Here is a 20938-nt window from a genome sequence, read left to right as displayed (position 1 = left end):
GATTGGCTTCCATTCATCAGAAAGACCTCTGGGGGGCAGGACACACTCAAAGTCCGTTGTGGATCTGCTGTAGCAGCAGTGTGCCTGCCGTGTTGCCATGGCCACTTTAGTTGCCACACAAGCTTTGGTGCCTGGGTTGAGCATAAATGACCACACAGCATTGGCCCTGCAGTTCCACTGGGGCAGACCCACTCACTGCCCAAGACTGGAGCCACCTGAACTTACAATGGCAGATACAAGGTCGGTCTCTATTCCTACGTTTTATTTGTCTATTTATCTGCAGCCTTTTCATCTTGCTTTTCATCCCAAAAAGTTTCCAGAGGGATACAAGTCCCTTCCTTTGGACTTCCAACAGAAAGGGCATGGCATACAAGGAAAAAGCGATGGGGAGGGAAGAGGAAAGAGAAACAACTCCAGACACCAGGCCTGAATAATGGCCAACGGGGGTCATAAACTATGAAAGAGGGGAAGAGAGAGGCTGCCTGCGATCTTCGTTCCAGTATTATAAACATCAGAAGGAGCCTGTTAGCATGTTTTGGAGACTAGCAAGTGTTCACTTACGCCTCTTGAGACAATTTGGTAGTCTGAAGAAATGCTGCGAGACCTTTTCTGATTTTTGGCTCCCCTAGACTACCCCGGATCCCCTTCTATGGTAGGACTAAGCCTTAAGTCTCAGGGGTAAGATTTGTAAGCGCTGAACCAGGGTTACCCTCTCCGGGCTGCAACATTCCTGAGGATTGGATGATCCTCTTTGCTCCATCTAGGGCACCTCTGGATGCTGGCAAGATGGACAGGGCAGGGGCGGCTTGGGGCCCTGAGGTTCTGAAGGTGAAGGCGAGTGTCCTGGGGCTGCCGCATGGGCTGCATCTGCAGCAGCAACCCAGGTGGGCTGGAACTGGAGAGGCCAAGGCTGGCCGGTGATCTCCTGGACGATCAGTGCCGCATAATAAGGGGAGGCTCTTGATGTCACCGTGACCTCGGAGCAGGCCGGGACCACTCGGGCCCTGCTCCACTGAAGGAACATGCCAGCAGGGCTGCCTCGGGGATGGTGGTGAAGCCGGGGGAGAAGCTGGAGGAACATCCCCAATACTGACCTCCGCCCACAGGTGTAAGACCAGAAACACGGGCCTGGCCAGGTAACTCGATTTGGGGACTGAGAACTGGGAGATGCTGCCCTGGAGTTGGGGGTCTGGGCTGATCCCAAACCAGGTTCACCGACGGTGCCGAGTTGTAACAGGGCTGGCATGATCTGGTTGGGCTCAGCGGGTTGGCACACACCTAGGCATCGTGGCTTATGAATCAGGGCTTGTGAGGGGGGCATGGTGCCCAACCAGCCCAGGGTGGCTTCTTTCAGCACCCACGGCTAAACAAAGACGAGCATGTTGGATCATTGAAACATCGCAGAAAATTGCGTGGGCCAAATCCCACCACAGGCCAGTGGCTAGGTGAGTATTACCTAGGCTGCCCTTTCCCACAGACAGGGTGGTGGCTGCCCACAGGTTATTTATTTATTTATTTATTTAATCAAATTTGTCACCGCCCATCTCCTCCCACTCCAGGGAGTTTAAAAGAACTCTGCACATGTTCATAGGCAGTCTAGTTCCCCTGAGCCTACAGCTTCTGATTGGAGAACTGTGGAACCAGCTGTTCCATACGAGAACCCGTTCCACGGTACGTCGTGCAGTTTGTTCCTTACGGCGTTCCGACTTTTTAATTGGTTCCTTTCTGTAAACAGCACAGGTTTCCAAATTAGGGCTGGGATGGCTTTTATGCTGCTTGAACGTCCTTTCCCATCCTGACTCCTTTATGCGGTGCCGAGCCCTCAAATCAGCGATCGTCGGCCCCAATCCACGGCCACACAAGCCTGCTCAGAGCGTCAGGCGATGCTTCTGCGTCTCTTCTTGTTTCTCTCCTCCAGACGAGATGCCCATTGTAAAATACCCCCGAAGAGTTGACCCACTTTGGTATGAATGGGATAGGAAGGCGCAGAAGTGTGGGCTGAGGCACACCGTCTACGCGGTAAACGGAGATCGGTACATTGGGGAGTGGCTGGACAACATCAAACACGGTAAAAGGGCAAGGCAGGGGAGCAGGGCCAGACCGCCGGACGTTCACTGTCCTGGAAGGGGGCCTTCGGCTCGCACGGGGCTCCTTTGAACATCTGGCACGCCCAGCACAACATCTGGCGGGCTCTTCAGAGGCTAACTGAACTTACCCGCCGCCTTTTGAACCTCACCAGGCAAAGGAACGCAGATATGGAAAAAGAGCGGAGCGATCTACAGCGGAGACTGGAAATTCGGAAAAAGGGATGGCTTCGGCACTTACAGTATGCTGGATCCCGTGACAAAGGATTATAAGAAAGTGTATTCCGGCTGGTGGAAAAATGACAAAATGTGGGTAAGTTATTAGCTTTTTAATTTGCTTTCGGCGACACGTGACAGGAGAGGCGAGCCATGTCACTGAACTGCCACAGACAGTTTAGAGCAGTGTTTCTCAACCTTGGCCACTTGAAGATGGGTAGACTTCAACTCCCAGAATTCCCCACGCTGGCTGGGGTATTCTGGGAGTTGAAGTCCACCTGTCTTAAAGTGGCTAAGGTTGAGAAACTGCTCTAGGAAATGTATGGGTGGGACTCACAAGAACTCAAACTGTCCTCGTTTCTAGCATTCTCTTGCTGATTTCTGGAGGGGCATCAGCGCTCTAATTTTTGTTATTTGAAAGGTGTAGACATTTTGCCCAGAGCCCAGGGAGTGTTAAGAGTTTGAACTGAGGAACTGGGAGAGCGTGGCCCCTTCGTGAGCCAGATTTAACCAAGGCAACAATGCCCTTTGGAGAATCCCCATCATTTCACACCCAAAGAAAGTTGGCCAAGGTCATTCCTCTCATCCAGCTTCTTTTACAATTTCAGGGCTATGGAGTTAAGTTCTACTCCGACGGAGAGTATTATGAGGGCGAATGGGCCTGGGGGAAGCGGAACGGCTGGGGACGGATGTACTACAAAGACGGGTCCATCTACGAAGGCCAGTGGTCCGAAGACAAGCCCGGCGGACAAGGGATGTTTCGCTGGAGTAAGTCTCCATCTCAGTTGGGTTGATGGTGGCCACAAGATCGTTCTCTGATGGCCGGGGTTCAACTCTCGAAAAGATTGGATAGGTGGATTCCAAAACTCACTTGGTAGCCGTGAACCCATCCCTCCTTCTCAGCATGGCCTACTTCATGGGGTTGGGGTGAAGAAAAGAGATGGCCAGAAGAACATGGGTACTGCTGCTTTGGAACAAGCAGAGGACTGAAGTCCCATTTTCAAATACTGGTTTACATTTTAAGAACGGGAATAGCATATCTGATGCTTAACTGGGTAGGAAAAGGGGGGTTAATCCCATCTACCACTCAGCTTTGATGAGATCCAGACCGTTGGCACCTCTCTAGGAACTAGAGTTTAACTTCTAAAGGAAGAGGTCTTTGGCCAAGTTTCATGAAATTCTGGGCAGGAAACTTTTGCCAAATCCCAAGAGTTTAAACCTCCCCCTCCACAGATAAAATAATTGTTTTGCAAAGGCATTCCTAAACGGAGTGTCTCTATCCTCTCAGCTGGATGTTTCTTAAGGCTAAAATTAGTCCCTGATGATGATGAGTCCGGCTTGCTGGCAAGTTTAATTTTATCAGCCTCTGCAGTTGGCAATGTACTCCAGGCTGCAAATGGCGCGAGTCATGGGGCCAGGGGTGTCTTCTGTTTAGGATCATGACGAAAGGGCTGTCAAAGACCATGTTGGCTACGTGCTTGCAACCTGACCCTCACCATTAATGAAGATTTGGCTCACTTCACTCTGTTGCAGAAGGACTGGAGACAGGCAGACACAGCATCCCAAACTGCCCCGCAACCTGGTTTTCCTGCAATAAAAAAATATTCGCCTCCACCAAAATCTGGGCAAATCTGTTTTTCTTCCCCCCCATGGCAGCTCATTAATATATTGTTCTTCTGAACACAGTCTGCATTGTCTTTTGGGTTTTTAAACAACTTTATCTCAGGATTATGAGATCCTCTGCAACAAAGCTGAAAGGGAGCAGATGATGATGATGATGGTTTTTAAAAAGGGGGGGAATCTCAACCATGGCTGTGTGTTTTGCCTTCGAAAGTAAGTTTTGGGGATTTGAATGAGACTTTCCGGTGCCTCCCGGTTCCATCCCCGACCCACCTCCCGTTGCTTTGGTCTCCTGACCCACAGAAGCTGAATCTGCCCACCCGGGGTATGTGTGTTTTGCAATGGCAAACCAGCGTTTTTCTCTCCCCTCCTTTAAAGCGAAAACATCGCTACCTCTCTCTCAATTGCAGAAAACGAAAACCGCTACGAAGGTTCATGGAAAGATGGGAAGAAGCATGGCCCGGGGAAGTTCATCTACCTGGACACAGGCCAGCTCTACGAAGGGTTCTGGGTGGCAGACATACCAAAGTGTGGCACCATGACTGATTTTGGCCATGGCGAGGCCCCAGCCCCCACCCAGTATCCAATCCCCAAGGTAAGGCACAGCCTGCGTGAGCCCAGACTTAGAGGTGCTCCTTCCTATGACTTTCGCTCTTAATCCCAGGGCCTGTTGGAGAAGGAAGGGGCAAATTTGCACCAAGCCCAATGGCTCTCTTTTGAAGGGACAGTCCCTCGGTCCTGCCTTGTCCTTTCAGCTCTGAGAGGCAAGTCGTGGTGTTGCTTAGGAGCACGAAGCTGGAAGAGTGGTGTTCGTCTTTCCCGCGTTACTTATTAATGCGTTTTATTGTTTATGTGTCCAATGTTTTAAGGAAGTTTGCATGCCATCCCGATAGCTATCAAATAATATTTTATGAATAATAAGTGCCTTAGGTGCAATTCCAAAACATCTGGAGCACCCCCTGAACACTATCAGCACTGACAAAATCACCATCAGTCAATTGCAAAAGGCCGCTTTACTTGGAACAGCTGACTTGCAACAATACCTTTAATATTATTAAACAACATCTGCCTATCCCAGGTCCTTGGGAAGGACTTGATAGGTGGACAAAAATGCCAATTCCAGTCTAAACATCTGGCTGTGCGGCAACCATAATAAATTATTGGTTAGAACACCCTAACCAGATGAGCATCCAGTGGATCTTGAAAGCTTAAAGGTGTAGATTTTTAGACTGTGCAAAATTTCAAGTTCATTCTCCGGGAGGTTCAGAAAAATTCTGCCTCAAATACATGGCAATTGGGGTAAACCATTCTCCCCCTCCCTGGTGCTCCCCAGATGTCTTGAATCATAACTTCCAGCCAACAGGCCAAGCGGACATGAAACAAGAGGACACTGCCTGCTGCGGGCAATCACTGAACACACCAGACCCATCGTCCATCTCCCACCAAGACAGCCGCCCATGCTTCTGTGTGGCACCACTGCCATGCTGTGGTGAAAGGAGGGAACTGCAGTGAGTCCACCCAGGAAGGAAACCTCTGAACAATTATGCACCAAAGAAAATCCATGGCAACGTCTTATCTTCTGTAGATAGGCCCCAGAGGGCAGGGCTGCTCTGTACAGCTGGGGGGAAAGTCTCTCCACCAGAAACTTAATCGGGCTTATTCTCAGGATTTATTCAAAGCAACCCCAACATTTTGCTAAGGACAACTCTCTTTCGACACACCTGCCATAAAGGCCATGCTAATATTCCAGCCTCGACGCTGCACTATCCTGAAGCTTGTTCAAGTGCAGGAACTGCACCCAGAAGAATCTGGCCCAAATGCTGCTCCAAGGAGTGCCGGGTTCAGCATTCCCCCTCCTTGCTCTTTTTTTCCTTTAGTTTCTGCAGATAACGTGATGTCCCAGCCTTTCCCGGATTTTCAGTCAAGCTGGTCCTCAAGCAGAGCCTGGGATGTTGCATGAAGAATAAAATTTAAGGGGTCACTGTGGTGGGGGAGATGGAAGAGAGGCCCGGGCTTAATTGTGGAGGAACAATCAAGACCAGCTGGAAGGATAAATATTTGCCTTACATGGGCTTGTTTACGGCATCAATAGCCCTCTCTGGCTCTTCTCTGTGGGCGTTCACCAATGTATGAATCTGAGATTATCTTGATCCTATTCGCCCCGTGCTGGGTTTCCAGTCAGAATCAAGTGTGCTGGAAACTGGCGGCACCTGTGATATTTTGTGTATGTACCACAATGAGAACAGGGGAGGAGGAAAGTTTGATGTGGCGGATGCTGCCGAGGTACCGAAACTCATCCGTCACAAACTTATCATGCTGGTGGGACCCCACGTGAGCATAGAGAAAAAGTGGGGTAGGAGGGCTTTGCCTCCTGTAAAAATAAATGGAGGCCACTTAGAAATCTCAGGATAAGTCCCGTCCAGCCCAGCATCCAACATCCCTGTTTTTGGAAAGATCTTAGCATCCTCTCAGGCTTACAGCGCAGATACTATTTCAAAAATAAATAGCCCTCTTCCCATTTTCAACTGGTTCAATGCGTTCTTAGTTCTCTGTTCGGCATCCTTCCTTTCCAATTTGTCTAGAATGGTGTGATCCCCGACCCAACACTCTCATGAAGATTATTTCATGTATGTCCCCGCTTTCTACTGAAGGCGGCCAGCAACATTTTAAAAAAATCCCCCCCAATTAAACATATTAATACTAAAATGGATTAAAAGGGGAGAGGGACTCCTATTTCCTTCCTCTTTATAAAAATACCTATTTATAGAATGTGATCAATGATGATGTTATAGAATCTGTGATTACAGAATGCGTCAAATTGAAAATTTCAATCAAATATTGGGGAGGGGGTGTTGAAATAAGCTAAAGACTAAGCATTGCATCCTGATTATTATTTGAAACGGGAGAGGCCTGGAAGCTTAAGAGGGGCTTTTGAGCCCTCGAAGGACATACCTAGTACATCATTGGATAGAGCAGAAACCCTCGGTAGCTCAGGGTTGACCTGTGGAGCCCTTGGTGCTCTCTGAGCTTGGTGGGTGGCTTGCGGACGTTTCGTGACCCAACTAGGTAACGTCATCCTTGCGAGGGAGTGTGGAGTTTGTTCCCGGTTTATATACAGTGGCTTGCCAGCCACAGGCTGGGCCACTAAGTGCTATTCTGCTTTTCTTCCAGATTGAACTGGCAGATCCAGAAGGTGTCATAGAAGAAGCTGTTCTGATGTTAGAGAATGCCGAAGAATTCAGTTCTCAGCCTCAGAAGGAAAGATGATGGCTGTAACTCTGCAGATGCTTCACCGGTCAAGGCTGCTTTTTAACAGAAGGGCCTCCCTGGTGGATGCCCTTCCCAGGAATATATTGAGTAACCTGGCCGAGCCTTCTGGCCTGTTCCTTGTTCCTTCCTTCAGCAGGGTACTTTAGCAGCTGAAATGGACATAGGGATGAGGGACAAATCAGGGATTCTCGTATGATTGAACCTCGAGAGCCATGGATCGATGACGACAGAAACGGAGTAATTGAAAAGGAGTCTGTGGTGTGCTCCCGATAGATGCTAACCCAGGCGGATTGACTCAGATCCGGGATTCTAAAACTCTTCCCACTGGTTCTACACTTCCTAAGAAGTTTGGGAAAGTTGCACGCGCCATCTCAGGGGAAGGCTGAGATGCAGATGAGCTGCCCCTTAGTGCAAAAAGCAGATCCAAAGTCAGGAAAATTGTCTTGGTCCATTGGAAGAAAGTCCGCACAGCCTTTCCCCCACCTTCAGAGCTCCTGGGATTCCAACCAGTCTGGCTTTTGGCGTTCCCAAATTGGGGTTAAGACTGTTGGGTGAGGGAGCCTTTTAAAAATAGATCAGTCCAAAGGAGGCGCACTGGACTGGGCTGAAAGTGAGAAGAAAGTCCCAGCGTTGTGCAGCCTTTGGGGTTGGCATCTAACAAGAAGGAAGATTTCAAAGTGTGAGAGAGAATTTACCATTTGCTCCTGGACAGTGTTTTTCCACCTTGGCAACTTTAAGGTGTGTGGACTTCAAGCTGGCTGGAGAATTCTGGGAGTTGAAATCCACACACCTTAATGTTGCCAAGGTGGAAAAACACTGCTCGTAAAACTAAACTGCATTTTCTTTAAGAAGTTTCTCCTTCCCAAAGCAATGATGCTTTGATTCCTCATTCCCTCTTTCCCCCGTTCCATCTTTGGGGCTAAAAACTCCGTAGCCCACAGCTTGAGTTGAAAAGCTTTCTGCAAGTGAGCCAATTCAGGTTTTCTTATGCCAAAGGGAAAGGAAGAGAAGGGGATTATGGATGGGGGAGCTGGTTCACATACCGTGTTAAGCCAGGTTGTTCATTTTGGTTTGGCATAAGGTCATTATCATCAACAAATCTGGGTTAAAAATGGAGGGTTAATTTTATGATTAGCCAGGAATTTTTTTTTAAACAAAAAAAAAATCACCGTTTCTTTTTTACAAATGGAAAACGACTGTTGCTTAGACTTAACATACTTTCCAAGCCAGGATTTCAGAAACCTTCAAGAAACGTTGGACTTGTATTTTATTTTTTTTAGGTCAACCAACCCAAAGTTTATCAATATTAGAAAACTACAGTCTGTGTAGTTTTCTGTGCCAAAAAACCAAGATCAAAAGCCAGGGTTTGAAGTTCTGCCTGAGTGAAACCTGTAAGGAACCCCCCAGAGCGATGATAAATATTTTGCTTCTGTTTTGATGAGCCAGTTGTTCAGAATCAGCAGTCAGAAAGGAAAACCCCAATGCTCTTCCCAGAAAGCAGCAAAAAAGCTTCTCTACAGGCAGAACACACAACAAAGTAAACTGGAAAAATAATTTTTAATTTTCTACTTTCATTTCTAGTCATCTTGGCAATTACTGAGCAGGCACACGTTCTTCAAAGAAATGCGATTAAAGAAATAAATGCCCCTGCAGCCCCCAGTCAAACGATGCGTGGGGCAGAATCACGTCTTTTATTTACAGACATTGTTAGTTATCACAAAATGCAGCAGAATATGGTTTGTGTGATGGGGGGGGGGGGGCGGAAGAACTGATTGAGAAAACCCCCACTTTTGCAAAGAGACAAAAAATAAGTTTCGCTTAAAGGATGTGAGGAAACGTCTGCCTTTGGAGAGCAACTGTCAAGAAATGGGGGAGAAAAAGTGTTTTGGAAATTGTTTAGGAAAAGGGGTGGGCAGTTTTTTGGATGGGGCTCTGCAGCGGTCAGGATGATGGTACAAAATGTAGCCGGGTTGCAGAGCTGGGATTTTCCATCCGGTCGGCGAGTTTAGGTTTTTCCGAAGATTTTTTGTGTTGGCCGTCCCATTTTTTAGCAACCGGGCTGTCAAATTTCAGCAGCGTCGTTCCAAAGACTGCCAACAATAAAAAAAATAGTAATAGAGCCACACAGAGTTGGAAGGGGCCAGAGAAGTCATCTAGTCCAGGATTTCTCAACCTTGGCAGCTCTAAGCGGTGTGGACTTCAACTCCCAGAATTCCTCAGCCAGCTGGGGAATTCTGGGAGTTGAAGTCCGCACCGCTTAGAGCTGCCAAGGTTGAGGAACCCTGATCTGGTCCAACCTCCTAGTCTGTGCAGGATCCATTACAGCATTTCTGACAGATGTTCTGTTTGAAGGGAACCCACCACTTCATGTGGCAGTCTGTTCCACTGGCTGACAGCTTGTACAGGCAGGAAGTTCCTCCTGACATCTATCCTCAGCCCCCATCCTTGGTTCTAGACCTGCCCTCTGGGGCAACAGAGAAATTGTAGTTCAACAAGGTGTGATTCTGGCATTGTAGGTTGCCCACCAGGCCTGTAGCCGAGCCTGGGCTGCATTAGGACCGCACTGTTCCGTTTTCCTCAACCTGGCACCCCCAGATGTGTACTCTCCAGTTCCTTCTAGCAAGCATAGTGGGTCACTACCACCCTTCATGTCTGGATGGGGAAGGTGAGTCCACATCAGCGGTGGCCTGCCACGATTTCAGACAAGGTTGTTTTCTTCTAACCAAACAAGTGGTAGCAGCAGACCCACCCCGTTTGGCCTGCAGAGCCAAGCAGGGTTGAGCCTGATTCATCACTGGATGGGAAACCATCAGGAAATCTTAAAGAGACAGGGAGGGAATTCAAAAAACCACTTGGAAGAAACTTTTTTCCGCATGATTGCCCAGAAACTATGTAGGTGTCCATGGAGTCCCAAGGGTCAGGTTCAGCTTGAGGGAGACTTTCCTTCTTAGCTGGAGAGTCTGAATGTCAAAGCTGGGGTTTGCTGCATGCAAAGCCAATGTCCCCCCCGCCCCACCTAGGCAGTTCTACGCCCCCTAAATATTACCAGCAATTTGACATGTTTGCCAAGTATATAAATTTTGAGGATATCTTCCCATATCTTTTTCTAATCCTGGCTCACAAGATTTTAATATTTTACAGCCACAATGTTGATTAAAGATTTGATTTTTTTAAAGTTTGTCGAATTGGGAAGTTTAAAGTTTGTTTTTTTAAATTTCTGAGGGCTGCACATATAAGGAGAGGTGGACCAAAGTATTATACAAAGGCAACAATGACTTCAAAGAACACAATTGCTGGATTAAGCACACACACACACACACACAGGAGTACAAATGTGTTTTCATATTTCAGCACACCCAGGCGTAGCTCTCCAATTCAAACACTTCCCACATTCCAGACCTCGAGAGGCAATCGTAAGGAGTCTCTGCTTGGAGGAAAAACTCTGAAATCTACCATGTTTGGACACCAGAAGTCATCAGAATGAAAAATGGAGCAAAAAACACAGAACTCGAAGCCCATTTCAACTCTCCCCTTGATCAACACTTCCAGAATGGAAAAGCCATCCCTGCATTGGATGCTACGACTTACGGTCCAAAAATTAGTGCTCTTAAAATATATATCTTCAAGCAAACACAGAAAAGATTACATTTAAGGAGCCAAGCCCCACTCCTACAAATTTAAAAAAAATGCAAACAAATGTCAATACTTGTATCTAATTTATTCTTATTGATAAATGTATACCCACACTTTTTTTTTTTTTAAAGAAAAGCTATTATTTAAACCCATGGCTGTTTCGAAAGCAGAAAAACCAGCTTTTCCCCCCTTGTCTACGAGTCAGTCTGTTAATGCAAGCAATTAAAAATACTCTCTTCTGGAGCCCCCTGAATGGTTGAGGAACACCTGAGTTTGAAACATTTTGTAGCCTCTCGGACCCTCCAGCGTCAGACATCCAGACTCAGAAATCTTAGCCAAAATCTTCCTGATTGGGAAAAGAAGATAAAGTGGGTGGGCCAGAAACATGGCGATAGGAAGTCCTGTATGAAGCTGCCAAAAAGTCTAATGAACGCAGTGGTCTTTTCTGTCTGGGGAGAGGGTAGGCTAAGCCCCAGCGTACCAAAACAGCAGGCTCTGATTCTTCCAAGCAGAGGTGCACCCCATTTCCAGAGAAGACACCACTCTGGGCCTTGAGCAGAGCATCAGTGGTCCCCACTTCAAACAGAGAGCATGGCCGCAAAAACTTTAAATTGAACTGAGCTCCTATGGTGAGATATGGAAGAGGCTTAGTGACTTCCTCCATGGCCTTAAAAACAATAATTCGGGGCCAGCAGCTGGCAGAGCTCAAAGTAATGGGCAAACTTGTGGTTGACAGCCCTGCTCTGCACCAGCACTTAGCAGCTTCCCAGGTCGCGTTTCCCACCATTTCTGGACTCCCTGCCCCACGTGTCACCTGTGCAGAATCTCCCCCGCTCTGCAACCTGTTTTCTTTATTTTCTCAGGAAGGAAGTATCTAACCACACCAGATGGCTGCAGGATGGAAGCAGCTTGTGCACTCTTTCAAAGCAGCTGTTTTGGCCCTGCATTCGGTTGAACAGGAAAAGCGTTTGGCTTCTTTAATTTCTGGTACGAAATTCCACGTCTCCCCTCGGCCTCTGGCTTTTAAGCAGGTTGGGGGCAAGGGCGAGAGACGAGCTAAGCAGGGGGAACTCCATCTTTATTTTAAAGAGAGGAGAAGGCCAAACGCTTCTCCAGGAAACCCAACGGTCATCCATCCCCGTTTTTTCTAATTGGAGAGAGAACAGTACTCCCTCACCATCCAAGATCTCTACTATTTCAAGTATCCCAGGCTAAAAAAAGAAAAGCCAGTGGTAAAACGAAGCTGAGATATTCCAGTAGTAATTTCAACAGTGCAAACTCTATCAATGCAGCACTAGACTGAGGAGGAACTTCTGCCCCTAAATCATCAGGAGGCACAGTGAGCAAATGATGATTTGGGTTAGGCAGAAATCGGCACGTGACCCATCCTGCACATCCGTGGGGAGGGCAATTCGCTCACTCCACCAAAAGGTGCCCTGGATCATCCCCAACTGTCTGCCCTCCAGATGTTTGGGGCCACAACTCCCAGAAGTCCTAGCCAGCACAGCTGAGTCCTCAAACATCTCCAGAACGTCTGTGGAGAACACCAAGCCACACTTGACAGCAGAAAGAGGCAATGGATGCTCTACAGAGATTTTGGATTACAGACCCCTTGTCCTTACTATCAGCTGATGGAACTGTAATCAATGCATAAGAAAGTGCGGGCAGGTCACCTCCCTCTACCTTCCTGGGGCTCAGCCAACGTATCTGCCATCGAAATAATGGCCTACATTGGGTCACCACAGACATTCCCATTCCCTTTGCCTCTTGCTGGTTTTATCTTCCAAAACCTTTGGAGACAGGGACCAGTCAAGTTGGTTCCTTCAGATAAACAACACCCCTGCTGTTGGTAGCCTCTCAGGTCCAGAGGACATGATACAAACAGGTAAAGGGTTGAAAGGACAGATCACATGGGGGGTGGTCAAAAAAGTCAAGACATTGGCCAGACACTGCAATCCAAATTCCAGCTTTGATTGCAGCGTTGTGGCCACCATATTGACTTTTTTGACCTCCCCAAGGACACCCTTTGATCAAAGCATGTACATCAAATGCTGTACATTTGCAGTTCTACCAGGGGCGGTCGGGGGGTGGCATTGACATAACCAGAGGACAGAAGGATGTGTTTGTTAAAATATGAAGAGCAGTGTAGAGACAGATGAAGGGTCATCTCCAGCCAAGTCTTCCAGGATCCCCCCAAATTCCACTCGCCTAGGACAGGGATAAACTCTGGCGGAAGCCAAGGAAACCAGTTTGAAACCTTTTTCCTTTGGCAAGGCAGAGATCTGCAGACTTGATGGACTTTGGGCTGCCACTGTAAGACAGCAATAGAAAAAGCATTTAAAATAAAATCATCACCATCACCACCATCATCCAGGGGAAAGAGATGCAGAAATCCAGAAAACTCTTTTGAACAGAATTCTGTAAGGCAGGAATAAATAACTTATGCCTGGGGATGATGCTTTACTTACATACACGGGCACCTATGCACGCAGATGGAGTTTCGTGGGCTTTACCCAAAGGCCAGCGTGTTTCTCAGCCTGGTTCCCTCCAGGTATGTTGGCTTACAACTTGCTTGATCTCCAGCCGGGACAACTGCACCGGTTTGGGGAAATGTGGTGATTAAGACTTCACCCCTGGAGAGAAATGGCCTGTTAGGTATATCCAGGGTTATTGTTCCTTCTGTCCTTAAAAGGAAGGGTGGAAGAATGGCGAGAGATGCCCCACATTTTGCAATAACAGAACCTGGATTCTGATTAAGCCCTGGGAAATACAGGCTGATTTTTCTCAATTCTGTCAGTGGTGGGAAAAATTAAAGCGTATGAAAAAGCTCACCGCCACACACAACCCCAGCCTGATTGCACACTCATTCCCCACAAGCTTGTAAAATTCCTAACAGGCTTGGCAGACGTGCCTTTTTAAGCCTATCTCTGCCTCTATGAGGACTAGGAACGAGAGGTTTTGTTTTCCTTTTAAAAACGAAGAGCCACTTCTTAGAAGCTGGTTAAGGGCTGCCCTGTGGTTGGGATGTCTCTCTCTCTCTCTCTCTCTCTCTCTCTGCTGCCTGCTTTGCTTCCAGTTTGGCCGGTGAGCAAAGTCAAACTTCGCCGTTAGTCCCTGGATGTTCTCAAGAACTTCTGCATTCAGGCTGCGCATGACTCCAGCCAACACCAGTTAATTGACACAAAAGAGTCAAAGGAATAATAGTTCCCTCCAAGCCTCTAATTTCCTCACCCACCCACCGCCTGACGCTGTAGATTTTTCCATTTCCTCCGATGATGAATCGCCATTTCAAAGAAAAGAAACCCGGCTGACGACAAGGGGAGGCAGGGCCGCGAGAAACGTGGGCGATGGGCAGGAATCCCAGGTGTTAAGTGTTCCATAATGTAACCAGAACAATTCTTTGCCTTTTATTGATTTATTATTATTTTTTTAAAGCCCTAATAAGTCACGGTCCAGTTCAACTACCGTCGTCTCTCTCCCCACGCAGAGACTGCAGCGCAGCCAAATTTGGGCCAGGAAGGGTCAGGAGGATGTAGCTGGCTCCTCCATGCTTGATCTTCCCCTGCCAACCTGATGGGCATCTTTCTAGGCAAAATGGCCACCGGGAGATGGTAGGGAGTCCCCTCTGTGGTCCAGCTGGTCCTGCAAGCGGGCAAACTCGGCCAGCTCGCTCAGCTCTTGAAACTGACGATCCGTCTTGTGAGTCACCAGCGAGCGATAGAAGTGGACAGCGAAGATGATGAAGACCAGTCCGAAGGGGACCATGATGGTGGTGGAGGTGATGGCCGCAGCCTCACCGGCGGTGATGGTGGTGTTGCCCGCCTGCCTATCGGCACCCGTTTTCTTCTTCAGTGGGTGGAATTTCACCCAGCAGAGGAGCACTACCTCAGCCAAGAACAGCAGAGTCCCAATGACGGTGGAGAAGGCCCAGGCCAGCTCAATGTGGCGGTGCATGCGCTCGTGGGGCGACTCCTTGACTGAGTTGAGGTTGTGGACATTGCTGACGGCCTCGATGTTGGGCAGGATGCAGGTGCTGATCATCAGGGCAAAGAGGTGGACCGCCACCAGCACCGTCGTGCAGGCACTGAAGGCTATCAAGAGGCCTGGTGGGTAGTCATGTTCGGCATCTAGCTGGACTTCCACCATGGCCACCTGGAATGGAGTAGACAATGAAAAGAAAGGTTCTCAAATAGCTCTTGGGGCTGATGGGCATGAAAGATGGGGCCTTACTGGTAGTGTCCCCTTTGCTCATGGAACTCTACTGCAGTTGACATCAGTTGGCCTCCAATCTGAAAGCCCTTCAAGCAGGCCCTAAGGTCAGAGTAAGGCACCTCATGGGCTTCCTTTTAGCAAGGCCTTACTTGGAACGTTCCTGCCCTGAAAGTGTCCCTCAGAAGGTATTATCTGGACTTGTTCATTTGTTTTTGTTATCCAGTGTTGGTATTTCAGGAGAACATCACCATCCAGCTTCTGTGGGCCCTCAGCCTCATAGCTAAAGGGGACCTCCTTGTTCAGAAGCACCCCAGCCGCACCCACGCAGAGGGCAACAAATAGGGGGAAAGCTCATGCTTTGTGTTTTGCTGGTGAACCCACAGAAACATCTGGAGAGCAGCTGGTAGAAACGGAGTATTAGGATGCTAAGAACTGGGTTCAGACAGGATGCTGGGCCGTTAAACACAGCATATCAAAAGGCAGATTTTGAAATTTGCATCTCTCGGTCCATTTACATTGCGTACTTATGGTTAAGGCTGAGTAATTACTGTGATTTTTGTAAACTCCAGAAAAAGTCACAGCATGAAACCCTCGTCCTGAAATCAAGCTTTTTGAGAAGTTTTTAAACTGAGTTCAAAACATGTGCGCAATTCTTTACAAAAAATTCAGATGAGTGGTTGTTTCCCAGTATTTGTGCATGGGTCTCGCTTTGGTCTCTTACACCATGGAGGATAAAAGGTAAAAAAGAAATTTACCCAAATGCATTTATTCTGCAGAAAATTCCTTAACCGTTTTGGAACCCTGCTCTCCTTGATGTGGAAAGCAAAAAAAAATGCCTATGCAACTCTGGCTACCATGCAGCATTCAGAACAATAAAACTAATTGCTCATGTCCCATTTTGCACCTCATACCAAGCCCAGCTTGGTTTAACCATGGTTAATTGAACCACCCGCAGTTTGCAAACTGCAATGGCTAGGTTTGCACATGTCAAGTCACCAACCAACCAACCACTGGTTGGTTGAGCGTCACTGGGGAACTCAAGCAAAGAATCCAGAACTAAAGGCAGGAAAAAGAAGTTTTCATCTTCTGGATCAACACATCAAAATGGGTCAAAAGGGGAAGGAAACAGATGGCTTTCAAAAGAAGAACAAACAGACGTTTTCTGGAACCAGAGAATGCCAAGCAAAGTTTAAAAGCTCACCCTTCACCAATGGGAGGGGGGTGGTTGAGCTTTTCACCCCCCAAGCTTTGAATTTCCACCTTCCCAAGAACTAGGCGAGGTTCCCACAGGGTAGGTAGCATCAGAGGACCGTAAGGCACCAGAATCTGACTACATCACCAATTTTACCTCCTGGGAATTTTTTGAATTCTGAACGGGGACCCAGAAGAGGTGGAAACTCTCAATCAGCTTCAGAAGCAGCTGTAAAGCTGGGAGACTTCTTGGAGATGCCCCCTCCCAAGTTCATGTACAGCAAGGTCTATTTTTGTCCCCCCCTGCCCCCCAGGTGGTGTAGAAGCAACAGAAGTTTTACTCAAAGAATTTTCTCATGGAACAGGGCTTGTTTGCATCTGCTACTTTTTGTCTCTGTTAAGGCTTCTGAACAGCAGAGGCCAAATGCCTAACTCATTTCCTAGTATTGTACAATTCCACACTCCACTCCCCACTCTTCCAGCGAAGAAAGGCGGCAAAGGAAAGAAAAGAATCGATTGAACCTTGGGCGGCAGCCAGCATCATTTCGCTCAGCAACAGCAAGAGAATCGGCTGTGACGCATTTATCGAACAGCCAGTGCGCTGCACCAGAAATTGAGAAAACCACCTTCCGATCTGGCCTGAAGCGGCGCGAAGGAAATCACCACCTGCCTGAAACCAAAATTAGCCCTGCCAATTAAAAAACACTTCCGCCTTTTCTTCCACCGCCAATAAAAAAAACACTCCCCAGGATTCTATCTGTTTTGCAGCGGAAGTGAGGTAAGACAAATAAATTACATTTCAGAAGAATACAAGGAGATTGGTTTCCCCCAAGTTGGAAAAACTTGCTCCATCTTAAAAAAAAAAAGAGTAAAAATGCCCCTGCCCCACCACACTGGTATGCTAAATACCACCTGGCCATTAGGGGGAAAATCCAGGGGTACGGACGGCTACTGAATCAAGTTAGTTCAAGTTTTTACTTGAGCGACCAAGCCGGCAAGCTTTAACTGATTAAAGCTTGACTCCAGCAATCCGTGCATAATAATATTTTTATTTTTCAACAATCACTTTGGAGAAACTGGTCAGGGATTTTACTTGGTTTTATTCCCCACAAACTGCCCCTGCAGAATGTTGGTGATCGGAAGGCTTAGCAACCGAAGGAACAATCCCCGCTGGCTGCCTCTGTTTATTCAGCTGAGTCCAACCTGTTTTACCCCGAGTTTCCAAAAGATTATATTTCCATTTGAAAGTGACTCCCTAAGCAACTCATATCACTTAAAAGGTAAACAAGGAACTGACATTTCCTCATTTTGCTTGATCGCTCCTGCAAAGAGGCTAGGCTGCCCCAAATAATTTCCAGTAAAATGTGGATGGCAAGCGAACCAAATGGGAAGCTGAGGTTGCTTTTTTGGAAACAGCAGGCCTTTTTTTGCTCCCGCGAGTAGAACTCAAGAGTTCCGCTGGAGCCATTTTAACATTTCAGACTGTTAACCAGCTGTCCTTGCATACCGGCTGAACCACGCAGCCCGCTGACCCCCAGCAGGATACTATCAAAGAACGCCTGAAGCCAACGCCCTGTAGTTTAATTGTGTTTGCTGACTAAATGACAGCACACCACATAACAGGTAAGAGAAACCCATAAAACCATATTGTGGTTTGGTCAAGCCCCATGCAGCTGGGCAAGACCAAGAAAATAAGAGCTACAAAGACCTCAGGAAGGCTTGCAGAAGAGCTGTCATAGTCTACAGCAGTGTTTCTCAACCTAAGCAACTTTAAGATGGGGGGACTTCAACTCCCAGAATTCCCCAGCCTGCATGCTGCCAGGGACTTCTGGGAGTTGAGGTCCACCCATGCTAGCTAGGGGATTCTAGGAGTTGAAGTCTCCCCCATGTTGGCTAGGGAATTCTGGGAGTTGAAGTCTCCCCATGTTAAAATTGCTGAGGGTGAGAAATACCAGTCTACAGTAGCCCATAAATATATTCTTCTGAAAAGGTGTAACCCAACTCCTCCTGATTTTAGACCTTAGTAAAGTATCTTTCATGCTTGTCTGAAGGTGAATCCAGAAAGTCCAAGAATTGCCAACTCTCGTTTATAGCGAGTCATAAAGGCAGAGCGTCCCTGAATGGTCTGACATGCTCCTGACCAGCTTTCTTGCTGTGTGAAATGAGCTGCCATTTATGAAATCAACTGCTGATGGACTTGCCTTCTGTCTCTCGATTGTTCATGTCTATCTTCTTTTCTGTCACAGGTGTAGTGGGGGACGCAAACCAGACTCCTTTTAGCGAGGACCATGGCTATCTACTGTTGCACACCGGACAGTCTTTCCCAAGCTTGTGCTCATCAGATGCGTGGGAATTCTACCTCTGAGAATTCCCAGTTGCCTTACGCTTTCAAACGCACCTCTAACATAAACAATTCACACTATAATATGGTTCACACTCACGTTAAGCCCTTATAGTTTGGTTACAGCATAGGGAAACTTGCACACTCAACGGTGTTTTATTCAACAGACCAAGGTTAAATAAACCAAGCTTAGGGCAACGCATGAACTCAGCCGTTGACCTAGCATGGTGAAATGGATAGCTTCTTTAAGCCAAGAAGGCTTTTCCAGCCGAAGAGATGGGTTTTATTCTCAGCATCTTCTGAGGTCAGGGCTCTGTTAGTAAAAACAGTCCTACATCAAGAGGAAGGTAAGTTTTCCCAGCTACGGCTTCCCCTTTCTCCCAAGAGGTAAAGGCCTCATTCAGAAATCATATCCGGTTTGCAGCTCAAGTACAGGAATCACGACAACTAAGAGCTAAACTTCCAATGAAAATCAGCTTCCTAGGAACAAAATAAATACTGCTGCGCACCAGCAAGCTTCTTTAGGGCTTGAAAAAGAAGATGCGTTTTAAAACTATCAGTGGCTGTTCTTAGATGGATGTGCTTTTCATGGCAGGCTGGAACTTATCCTCCTTCAGAAGTAATGGAGTAGCTGAACAGTTTTGGCTAGGCTGCTACACCTTTGAACTCAACCTGGCTTAAACCAAAAACAGCAGCCCATGTCGTACTCTTCCCGAATTTTTAGTAATTTCAATAGACAAAGTCTATGTCACTTTGAGAACGCCCGATTCACCATGAATACAAAGTGCAAAGTTTGGCAGAGAGACCCTAAAATATAGTTCGGTACCTATATTTTAATCCAGCTTCCATTATTCCCTGGAAACCAGGTTTGTGGAATTGATTTTTGTGGGTTCTAATGCTGCATTACTGATTTGTTGATGCGTACAGTGCGTGGAGCCACAGCTCAGTCACTCGCTTGGGGTGTTCTTCATCTGCAAGAAAGTACTTTGAAAACCCCTGCAGTGGGAAAATCATAGCTCATGGCTCTTCAAAAGAAAACAGGTAAACCTCTGGGTTCAAGCATTTGCGATGGGTTGGCGGGGAGGCAGTGGTTTTACCTGGCAGATATGGAGAACCCCAGAGGAGCCTTCTGCACTTGTACACTGTAGCTCCCAGAATCCCCCAGCCAAGCATACCTGCCACTGAGAATTCTGGGAGTTGACATTCTCACATCCCCAAGATTTCCAGGTGGGTGGTAACAGCCAGAAAACCCATTATGCAACAACAACAAAAAAGATGTGTGTGTGTGTGGTGGTGGTCAACCTGGCAGCCTGTCACGCTAGGACCTTTGATGCAGCAAAAGTGCCTGCCAATGAGGACTCACACGTGTACTCCAGGGTGTATTGTGGGGAGGAGGGGGAGAGAGAGAGGGTCAGGGTGAACTTTGCACTCAACTCAACCCCCGCCGGTGCAGGAAATGACTCGACTCCGGGTGGGTTGCTCAAGGCCACTTGGAACACTTTTGCCCAAACTACGAAGACTCCTGCATTCTGCGCGTGCAAAAGAGCCGAGAGACCTACCGACCAGCACAGCTAATTCTGTGCCCGTCCCGTCCCAACTTCACCGTCACAAACACACACACACACACACACACTCACCGCTACGTAAACCCTCCAGGGGTCCGTTTCTAGCATACTCCGACGGGCACATCGGGCATCTCTACCCAAAGCAAGGCCCTCGCGCGCAGGGGCACGCGGGATCCCGGGCCGGGCCCCCAGCGGGGCTGGCGATGCAGACCCGCCCCGGAGGGGGGGGGGGGCCTTCCGCGGCCGCGGTTCCGCCAAAACGGCGCCCGGAGAGCCGCCGGGGCCTCTCACTCCCTCCCCGGCCCACCCTCCGTGCCCGAGGCCGGCGCGGAGGCCGCCCCGGGCGCGCACTCACCATGGCGAAGCCGGAGAGCAGCGCCGAGGTGCGGCTGGAGGCTTTCAGCTTGGCCCGGCTGAGGTAGAGCTTCCGCCAGGACAGCGCCTGCATGGAGTGCTCGTTGAGGCTCATCGGGCGCAGCGGAGCCCGGCCGGGCCGTCGCCCTGCCCTCTCCTCCGGGTCGCGGGCTGGCACTCCGGGCGCCCGGCCGGTCCGGCTGCCTCGCCCGCCGGCCCGCCCTCGCTGTGCTGCGGCTGCCCGCGCCAGAGCGCCTCCCCCGGGGCCGGGCCAGCGCCGGATAAGCGGACGGCCCACCAGAAGGCGCCCCCGCCCGGCCCAGGCGCGCCCCGCCGCGGAGAGCCGCTGCCCGGTGGGCCGCTGCCCGCGCCTCGCCGGAGACAGCCGGGGAGTCCCCAGATGTGCGGACCCCCAGGAGGCTCAGCCGCGGCCGGGCTGGCCGGGAATCCTG

The 20938-nt window shown here is 48.6% G+C and overlaps 2 protein-coding genes across 2 annotated transcripts; one reads left to right on the top strand and one right to left on the bottom strand.

Annotated features, from left to right (window-relative positions):
* Positions 1 to 1862: 1862 nt before the first annotated feature.
* Positions 1863 to 7394, top strand: MORN3 (MORN repeat containing 3). The gene is made up of 5 exons (XM_063315522.1): positions 1863 to 2068; positions 2240 to 2397; positions 2909 to 3068; positions 4331 to 4515; positions 7092 to 7394. The coding sequence occupies exons 1-5, from the start codon at positions 1924 to 1926 to the stop codon at positions 7185 to 7187; spliced, it is 744 nt and encodes a 247-aa protein (XP_063171592.1). The 5' UTR covers positions 1863 to 1923; the 3' UTR covers positions 7188 to 7394.
* Positions 7395 to 8728: 1334 nt separating this feature from the next.
* LOC134505582 (calcium release-activated calcium channel protein 1) lies at positions 8729 to 20708 on the bottom strand. The gene is made up of 2 exons (XM_063315350.1): positions 20488 to 20708; positions 8729 to 14975 (listed from the first exon to the last, which is right to left on the bottom strand). The coding sequence occupies exons 1-2, from the start codon at positions 20599 to 20601 to the stop codon at positions 14409 to 14411; spliced, it is 681 nt and encodes a 226-aa protein (XP_063171420.1). The 5' UTR covers positions 20602 to 20708; the 3' UTR covers positions 8729 to 14408.
* Positions 20709 to 20938: the final 230 nt, after the last annotated feature.

Source organism: Candoia aspera, chromosome 15, assembly GCF_035149785.1.
Source record: "Candoia aspera isolate rCanAsp1 chromosome 15, rCanAsp1.hap2, whole genome shotgun sequence".
NCBI classification, from domain to species: domain Eukaryota; kingdom Metazoa; phylum Chordata; class Lepidosauria; order Squamata; family Boidae; genus Candoia; species Candoia aspera.
This window is presented reverse-complemented; position numbering and strand designations above follow the sequence as displayed.

What these genes read in the sequence shown, in the direction of transcription:
- LOC134505582 (XM_063315350.1), bottom strand. Translation starts at nt 20,601, where the DNA reads ATGAGCCTCAACGAGCACTCCATGCAGGCGCTGTCCTGGCGGAAGCTC. An exon ending in TGCTCTCCGGCTTCGCCATG is followed by an intron (nt 14,976 to 20,487) that starts GTGAGTGCGCGC and finishes ACTCCATTCCAG; the next exon opens with GTGGCCATGGTGGAAGTCCA.
- MORN3 (XM_063315522.1), top strand. Translation starts at nt 1,924, where the DNA reads ATGCCCATTGTAAAATACCCCCGAAGAGTTGACCCACTTTGGTATGAA. An exon ending in ACAAGGGATGTTTCGCTGGA is followed by an intron (nt 3,069 to 4,330) that starts GTAAGTCTCCAT and finishes TCTCAATTGCAG; the next exon opens with AAAACGAAAACCGCTACGAA. An exon ending in CCCAGTATCCAATCCCCAAG is followed by an intron (nt 4,516 to 7,091) that starts GTAAGGCACAGC and finishes CTTTTCTTCCAG; the next exon opens with ATTGAACTGGCAGATCCAGA.